At 44.1% G+C, this 11256-nt stretch overlaps 1 protein-coding gene across 1 annotated transcript in view; it reads left to right on the top strand.

The window, feature by feature from the left end:
* ephb6 (eph receptor B6) overlaps positions 1–11256 on the top strand; it is a 68520-nt gene that overhangs the window by 4981 nt on the left and 52283 nt on the right. Inside the window, exon 2 of the mRNA XM_066712402.1 lies at positions 2816–2880. Within this exon, the coding sequence (XP_066568499.1) occupies positions 2816–2880 (65 nt within the window). The remainder of the gene's footprint in view (positions 1–2815; positions 2881–11256) is intronic.

Here is an 11256-nt window from a genome sequence, read left to right as displayed (position 1 = left end):
TCTGAGAGAAGGAGTAGTGGGAGAGGCAGAGAGAAAAAGAGAGGGAGGGAGAGAAAGATCAGGCCATGATGAAGAAAGAAAGAGAGTTATAGACAGAGAGCGAAAGGGAAACAGACAGGCAGTGATAGTGAAATAGAGACCAAGAGGGAGGGAGTGGGATGGAGAGAAGGAGAAAGAGCAAGAGGGAGGGAGGATGGGAGGGAGGGCGATAGAGGGAGTCTGGGAGAGGGAGAGAGTGTGAGTCAGTGATGGAGGTAGAGAGGGAGAGAGAAGTGTGAGTGCAGAAGACTTAACCCTCTCCATTTATCTCAGGGTGCAGTAATCTGATCCATTGCACTTTTCTGTGATGCATACATGCAGGAAATAATAATAATAATAATAATAATAATAATAATAATAATAATAATAATAATAATACCTTTTTCTAGTCTTAGGTATGTTTTTCTTGAAAGTCAACTACAAGTTTAACTATACAAAGAGAGGGGTCATCAAAAACAATAAAGAGAGAGGAGAGGAAAAGTCTTCTGTCTGAGGTGTTATAATTAATCCCAGATGTGCTCAGTAGAATACAGGCCAGCTAAGGATAAACCACTATACTGTAATTACACTGAGCCAGAGAGAGAGAGAGAGAGAGAGAGAGAGAGAGAGCGAGATGGTGATGGTGGTAGGGAGGGAAAGGGAGGGCAAGAGAGGGAAAAAGAGGGAGAGCAAGTTAAAACACCATAGTACCTTCATATTGACTGACTGGACATGACAGCACATTAACACTGACTGACTGACTGACTGGACACTACAGCACATTAACACTGACTGACTGACTGGACACTACAGCACATTAACACTGACTGACTGACTGGACACTACAGCACATTAACACTGACTGACTGACTGGACACTACAGCACATTAACACTGACTGACTGACTGGACACTACAGTACATTAACACTGACTGACTGACTGGACACTACAGTACATTAACACTGACTGACTGGACACTACAGTACATTAACACTGACTGACTGGACACTACAGTACATTAACACTGACTGACTGGACACTACAGCACATTAACACTGATTGACTGACTGGACACTACAGCACATTAATATTCATTTGATGATGCTTTGAATATACTGACTGGATGTATTATAAATGTATTCTAGTTTTCCTTCTTTCTGACATCTTTGTGTCATTCTTGAAAAAACAATAAAGACTAACTATTAATAACATTCTTTTACTGGATCAGAGAGAGAGATAAAGAGGGAGGGATGGAGAGTCCCCATCTGTGTCAGTAATCTCCCAACACTGCAAATCTGTCTACAATCTGTACTGAGAGAGAGGGAGGGAGGGGGGGAGTTGGAGAAGCAGGAGAGAGCGATAGAGAGATGGAGGGAGAGAGAGGGGGGAAAGGTAGGGGTTGAAATTCACTGTGTGAGCAAACGGACTGACTCACTGGACATGGATACAGATGTGAGAGAGAAAGATGGAGAGACAGAGAGAAAGGGAGAGATACAGAAAGACCGGGAGAGATAGACACACAGATGGAGTACTGGAGGGAGATAGAGAGAGAGAGAGAGAGAGAGAGAGAGAGAGATGGGGACAGAGAGAGAGAGGGATGGAGGGATGGGGGGGTCTACACTGTGTATTTGCTGTGTGGTGACAGATTGAGAGAGATAATCTCTGTTTCAGCACAGTCACATGGGCCTGATCATTACATTGCAGTGACTACGGCACACGCTCGAAGTCCTGCCTTAGATACAGTGCCCAGGCTACACGCCACCGTCAGCACGACTATCGCCCCGTCCTGCCCGCCAGCGTGTCTCTATCGCCCCCGTCCGGCCCGATGCTGTGTCTCATGCATATTCATGAGTTCATTGCCTTTGGGGGTGTGGCTTTCCGGAGGCTGGATTAGATCAACTGAATTGTTTATTTATGATTATTAATATGATTAGACATGAACTAGTGAAATTGTAATATTAATATCATTTTAGTATATTTAGTTATTTATTAGGTCTGTTTTTCATGTTATTTATATATATATATATATATATATATATATATATATATATATATATATATATATATATATGTTTATAAGAATGTATGATCAACACATTTGCCAGAATTTAACAATTTGTAATGAACAGTATCTAATCTAATCCAGCCTCCAGAAAGCCACACCCCCAAAGGCAGTGAGCTCATGAATATGCATGAGACATGGCATTGGGCCAGATGGGGGCGATTGAGACATGGCGTCGGGTTGGACAGAGGCGTTAGTCGTGCTTATGGTGGCGTGTGCGTGTGAGGAGGCGCTTCCACTGCGTGAGTCACACTGAAGGGGGTTGAAATATGAAATCGAGCAGCAGCTCTGACACTGCAGAGAGAGAGCTCTTCCGGGAGGGACTCTCTATTTCCCACAAGCCCCTGCGCCAGCCAGGACGGGCTATCACTGCGAACATAGCGGAGCGTTCTGTCCGTCCTACAGTATCAGGGTCTGGGGAACTGAACTGCCCTTGATACTGCGGGGCAGTATGTGCCTATTGGGCCACTGGGGCACAGCTGCAAGTGTTCGTGGGAATGTAGTTTGTAAGGTACTGAGGACTACAGAACAAGGTGTATTAGTCTGGGTCAGGAGAACTGCAATGCCACTGACCCCTAGGGCAGCGTGTTGGTCAGCTTGTTTGCGTTTCTGGTGCACAGCAGATGGGAAGTGTATATTCTTACAGTACACTAAGTCGGTCAGTTAGTCTGTGGCTGTATTAACTGTGCTCTCTCTTATTCTCTCTCTCTCTCTCTCTCTCTCTGTTTCTGCAGTGATGCTGTTAGACACCACAGAGGCCACGTCTGAGCTGGGGTGGACAACATACCCTGACACTGGGGTGAGAGAGAGGGGAGGGGGGTAAATACAGACACAAAGAATAACTGACTGGACACTGTGACTGGACACTACAGCACATTAACAATGACTGACTGACTGGACACTACAGTACATTAACACTGACTGACTGGACACTACAGCACATTAACACCGACTGACTGGACACTACAGGACATTAACACTGACTGACTGGACAATACAGCACATTAACACTGACTGACTGACTGGACACTACAGGACATTAACACTGACTGGACACTACAGCACATTAACACTGACTGACTGGACACTACAGGACATTAACACTGACTGACTGGACACTACAGCACATTAACACTAACTGACTGGACACTACAGTACATTAACACTGACTGACTGGACACTACAGCACATTAACACTGACTGACTGGACACTACAGCACATTAACACTGACTGACTGACTGGACACTACAGCACATTAACACTGACTGACTGACTGGACACTACAGTACATTAACACTGACTGACTGGACACTACAGCACATTAACACTGACTGACTGACTGGACACTACAGCACATTAACACTGACAGACTGGACACTACAGCACATTAACACTGACTGACTGGACACTACAGTACATTAACACTGACTGACTGGACACAACAGGACATTAACACTGACTGGACACTACAGCACATTAAAACTGACTGACTGGACACTACAGTACATTAACACTGACTGACTGACTGACTGGACACTACAGCACATTAACACTGACTGACTGACTGGACACTACAGCACATTAACACTGACTGACTGGACACTACAGCACATTAACACTGACTGACTGGACACTACAGTACATTAACACTGACTGACTGGACACTACAGGACATTAACACTGACTGGACACTACAGCACATTAACACTGACTGACTGACTGAACACTACAGCACATTAACACTGACTGACTGACTGGACACTACAGTACATTAACACTGACTGACTGGACACTACAGCACATTAACACTGACTGACTGGACACTACAGTACATTAACACTGACTGACTAGACACTACAGGACATTAACACTGACTGGACACTACAGCACATTAACACTGACTGACTGGACACTACAGTACATTAACACTGACTGACTGGACACTACAGTACATTAACACTGACTGACTGGACACTACAGCACATTAACACTGACTGACTGACTGGACACTACAGTACATTAACACTGACTGACTGACTGGACACTACAGTACATTAACACTGACTGACTGGACACTACAGTACATTAACACTGACTGACTGACTGGACACTACAGTACATTAACACTGACTGACTGGACACTACAGTACATTAACACTGACTGACTGGACACTACAGCACATTAACACTGACTGACTGACTGGACACTACAGTACATTAACACTGACTGACTGACTGGACACTACAGCACATTAACACTGACTGACTGGACACTACAGCACATTGACACTGACTGACTGGACACTACAGTACATTAACACTGACTGACTGGACACTACAGCACATTAACACTGACTGACTGACTGGACACTACAGTACATTAACACTGATTGACTGGACACTACAGCACATTAACACTGACTGACTGACTGGACACAACAGCACATTAACACTGACTGACTGGACACTACAGTACATTAACACTGACTGACTGGACACTACAGGACATTAACACTGACTGGACACTACAGCACATTAACACTGACTGACTGGACACTACAGTACATTAACACTGACTGACTGACTGGACACTACAGTACATTAACACTGACTGACTGGACACTACAGTACATTAACACTGACTAACTGGACACTACAGCACATTAACACTGACTGGACACTACAGCACATTAACACTGACTGACTGGACACTACAGCACATTAACACTGACTGGACACTACAGCACATTAACACTGACTGACTGGACACTACAGTACATTAACACTGACTGACTGACTGGACACTACAGCACATTAACACTGACTGACTGGACACTACAGTACATTAACACTGACTGACTGGACACTACAGGACATTAACACTGACTGGACACTACAGCACATTAACATTGACTGACTGGACACTACAGCACATTACCACCGACTGACTGACTGGACACTACAGTACATTAACACTGACTGACTGACTGGACACTACAGTACATTAACACTGACTGACTGGACACTACAGGACATTAACACTGACTGGACACTACAGCACATTAACACTGACTGACTGGACACTACAGTACATTAACACTGACTGACTGACTGGACACTACAGTACATTAACACTGACTGACTGGACACTACAGTACATTAACACTGACTGACTGACTGGACACTACAGTACATTAACACTGACTGACTGGACACTACAGTACATTAACACTGACTGACTGGACACTACAGCACATTAACACTGACTGACTGACTGGACACTACAGCACATTAACACTGACTGGACACTACAGCACATTAACACTGACTGACTGGACACTACAGTACATTAACACTGACTGACTGGACACTACAGCACATTAACACTGACTGACTGACTGGACACTACAGTACATTAACACTGACTGACTGGACACTACAGCACATTAACACTGACTGACTGACTGGACACAACAGCACATTAACACTGACTGGACACTACAGCACATTAACACTGACTGACTGGACACTACAGTACATTAACACTGACTGACTGGACACTACAGCACATTAACACTGACTGACTGACTGGACACTACAGCACATTAACACTGACTGACTGGACACTACAGCACATTAACACTGACTGACTGACTGGACACTACAGTACATTAACACTGACTGACTGGACACTACAGTACATTAACACTGACTGACTGACTGGACACTACAGTACATTAACACTGACTGACTGGACACTACAGTACATTAACACTGACTGACTTACTGGACACTACAGTACATTAACACTGACTGACTGACTGGACACTACAGCACATTAACACTGACTGACTGGACACTACAGTACATTAACACTGACTGACTGGACACTACAGGACATTAACTGACTGACTGGACACTACAGTACATTAACACTGACTGACTGGACACTACAGCACATTAACACTGACTGACTGGACACTACAGTACATTAACACTGACTGACTGGACACTACAGGACATTAACACTGACTGGACACTACAGCACATTAACACTGACTGACTGGACACTACAGCACATTAACACTGACTGACTGACTGGACACTACAGTACATTAACACTGACTGACTGACTGGACACTACAGCACATTAACACTGACTGGACACTACAGCACATTAACACTGACTGACTGGACACTACAGTGCATTAACACTGACTGACTGGACACTACAGTACATTAACACTGACTGACTGGACACTACAGCACATTAACACTGACTGACTGACTGGACACTACAGTACATTAACACTGACTGACTGGACACTACAGCACATTAACACTGACTGACTGGACACTACAGCACATTAACACTGACTGGACACTACAGCACATTAACACTGACTGACTGGACACTACAGCACATTAACACTGACTGACTGACTGGACACTACAGTACATTAACACTGACTGACTGGACACTACAGCACATTAACACTGACTGACTGGACACTACAGTACATTAACACTGACTGACTGGACACTACAGGACATTAACACTGACTGGACACTACAGCACATTAACACTGACTGACTGACTGGACACTACAGCACATTGACACTGACTGACTGGACACTACAGTACATTAACACTGACTGACTGGACACTACAGCACATTAACACTGACTGACTGGACACTACAGTACATTAACACTGACTGACTGGACACTACAGCACATTAACACTGACTGACTGGACACTACAGCACATTAACACTGACTGACTGGACACTACAGTACATTAACACTGACTGACTGACTGGACACTACAGCACATTAACACTAACTGACTGGACACTACAGTACATTAACACTGACTGACTGGACACTACAGGACATTAACACTGACAGGACACTACAGCACATTAACACTGACTGACTGGACACTACAGCACATTGACACTGACTGACTGGACACTACAGTACATTAACACTGACTGACTGGACACTACAGTACATTAACACTGACTGACTGGACACTACAGCACATTAACACTGACTGACTGGACACTACAGTACATTAACACTGACTGACTGGACACTACAGGACATTAACACTGACTGGACACTACAGCACATTAACACTGACTGACTGGACACTACAGCACATTGACACTGACTGACTGGACACTACAGTACATTAACACTGACTGACTGGACACTACAGTACATTAACACTGACTGACTGGACACTACAGCACATTAACACTGACTGACTGGACACTTCAGTACATTAACACTGACTGACTGGACACAACAGGACATTAACACTGACTGGACACTACAGTACATTAACACTGACTGACTGACTGGACACTACAGCACATTAACACTGACTGGACACTACAGCACATTAACACTGACTGACTGGACACTACAGTACATTAACACTGACTGACTGGACACTACAGCACATTAACACTGACTGACTGACTGGACACTACAGCACATTGACACTGACTGACTGGACACTACAGTACATTAACACTGACTGACTGGACACTACAGTACATTAACACTGACTGACTGGACACTACAGCACATTAACACTGACTGACTGGACACTACAGTACATTAACACTGACTGACTGGACACTACAGGACATTAACACTGACTGGACACTACAGCACATTAACACTGACTGACTGGACACTACAGCACATTGACACTGACTGACTGGACACTACAGTACATTAACACTGACTGACTGGACACTACAGTACATTAACACTGACTGACTGGACACTACAGCACATTAACACTGACTGACTGGACACTTCAGTACATTAACACTGACTGACTGGACACAACAGGACATTAACACTGACTGGACACTACAGTACATTAACACTGACTGACTGACTGGACACTACAGTACATTAACACTGACTGACTGACTGGACACTACAGCACATTAACACTGACTGGACACTACAGCACATTAACACTGACTGACTGGACACTACAGTGCATTAACACTGACTGACTGGACACTACAGCACATTAACACTGACTGACTGACTGGACACTACAGTACATTAACACTGACTGACTGGACACTACAGCACATTAACACTGACTGACTGGACACTACAGTACATTAACACTGACTGACTGGACACTACAGGACATTAACACTGACTGGACACTACAGCACATTAACACTGACTGACTGGACACTACAGTACATTAACACTGACTGACTGGACACTACAGTACATTAACACTGACTGACTGGACACTACAGCACATTAACACTGACTGACTGGACACTACAGTACATTAACACTGACTGACTGGACACTACAGCACATTAACACTGACTGACTGACTGGACACTACAGTACATTAACACTGACTGACTGACTGGACACTACAGCACATTAACACTGACTGACTGGACACTACAGTACATTAACACTGACTGACTGGACACTACAGGACAATAACACTGACTGGACACTACAGCACATTAACACTGACTGACTGGACACTACAGCACATTGACACTGACTGACTGACTGGACACTACAGTACATTAACACTGACTGACTGGACACTACAGTACATTAACACTGACTGACTGGACACTACAGCACATTAACACTGACTGACTGACTGGACACTACAGTACATTAACACTGACTGACTGGACACTACAGCACATTAACACTGACTGACTGACTGGACACTACAGCACATTAACACTGACTGACTGGACACTACAGTACATTAACACTGACTGACTGGACACTACAGGACATTAACACTGACTGGACACTACAGCACATTAACACTGACTGACTGGACACTACAGTACATTAACACTGACTGACTGACTGGACACTACAGTACATTAACACTGACTGACTGGACACTACAGTACATTAACACTGACTGACTGGACACTACAGCACATTAACACTGACTGACTGACTGGACACTACAGTACATTAACACTGACTGACTGACTGGACACTACAGTACATTAACACTGACTGACTGGACACTACAGTACATTAACACTGACTGACTGGACACTACAGCACATTAACACTGACTGACTGACTGGACACTAAAGTACATTAACACTGACTGACTGACTGGACACTACAGCACATTAACACTGACTGACTGGACACTACAGTACATTAACACTGACTGACTGGACACTACAGGACATTAACACTGACTGGACACTACAGCACATTAACACTGACTGACTGGACACTACAGTACATTAACACTGACTGACTGGACATTACAGTACATTAACTGACTGACTGGACACTACAGTACATTAACACTGACTGACTGGACACTACAGCACATTAACACTGACTGACTGGACACTACAGTACATTAACACTGACTGACTGGACACTACAGGACATTAACACTGACTGGACACTACAGCACATTAACACTGACTGACTGGACACTACAGTACATTAACACTGACTGACTGACTGGACACTACAGTACATTAACACTGACTGACTGGACACTACAGCACATTAACACTGACAGACTGACTGGACACTACAGCACATTAACACTGACTGACTGGACACTACAGTACATTAACACTGACTGACTGGACACTACAGCACATTAACACTGACTGACAGGACACTACAGTACATTAACACTGACTGACTGGACACTACAGGACATTAACACTGACTGGACACTACAGCACATTAACACTGACTGACTGGACACTACAGCACATTAACACTGACTGACTGACTGGACACTACAGTACATTAACACTGACTGACTGGACACTACAGCACATTAACACTGACTGACTGGACACTACAGTACATTAACACTGACTGACTGGACACTACAGGACATTAACACTGACTGGACACTACAGCACATTAACACTGACTGACTGGACACTACAGTACATTAACACTGACTGACTGGACACTACAGTACATTAACACTGACTGACTGGACACTACAGCACATTAACACTGACTGACTGGACACTACAGTACATTAACACTGACTGACTGGACACTACAGCACATTAACAATGACTGACTGACTGGACACTACAGTACATTAACACTGACTGACTGACTGGACACTACAGTACATTAACACTGACTGACTGACTGGACACTACAGCACATTAACACTGACTGGACACTACAGCACATTAACACTGACTGACTGGACACTACAGTGCATTAACACTGACTGACTGGACACTACAGCACATTAACACTGACTGACTGACTGGACACTACAGTACATTAACACTGACTGACTGGACACTACAGCACATTAACACTGACTGACTGGACACTACAGTACATTAACACTGACTGACTGGACACTACAGGACATTAACACTGACTGGACACTACAGCACATTAACACTGACTGACTGGACACTACAGTACATTAACACTGACTGACTGGACACTACAGTACATTAACACTGACTGACTGGACACTACAGCACATTAACACTGACTGACTGGACACTACAGTACATTAACACTGACTGACTGGACACTACAGCACATTAACACTGACTGACTGACTGGACACTACAGTACATTAACACTGACTGACTGACTGGACACTACAGCACATTAACACTGACTGACTGGACACTACAGTACATTAACACTGACTGACTGACTGGACACTACAGCACATTAACACTGACTGGACACTACAGCACATTAACACTGACTGACTGGACACTACAGCACATTGACACACACTGACTGACTGGACACTACAGTACATTAACACTGACTGACTGGACACTACAGCACATTAACACTGACTGACTGGACACTACAGTACATTAACACTGACTGACTGGACACTACAGCACATTAACACTGACTGACTGACTGGACACTACAGTACATTAACACTGACTGACTGACTGGACACTACAGTACATTAACACTGACTGACTGACTGGACACTACAGCACATTAACACTGACTGGACACTACAGCACATTAACACTGACTGACTGGACACTACAGTGCATTAACACTGACTGACTGGACACTACAGCACATTAACACTGACTGACTGACTGGACACTACAGTACATTAACACTGACTGA

Source organism: Amia ocellicauda, chromosome 1, assembly GCF_036373705.1.
Source record: "Amia ocellicauda isolate fAmiCal2 chromosome 1, fAmiCal2.hap1, whole genome shotgun sequence".
NCBI lineage: Eukaryota > Metazoa > Chordata > Actinopteri > Amiiformes > Amiidae > Amia > Amia ocellicauda.
This window is presented reverse-complemented; position numbering and strand designations above follow the sequence as displayed.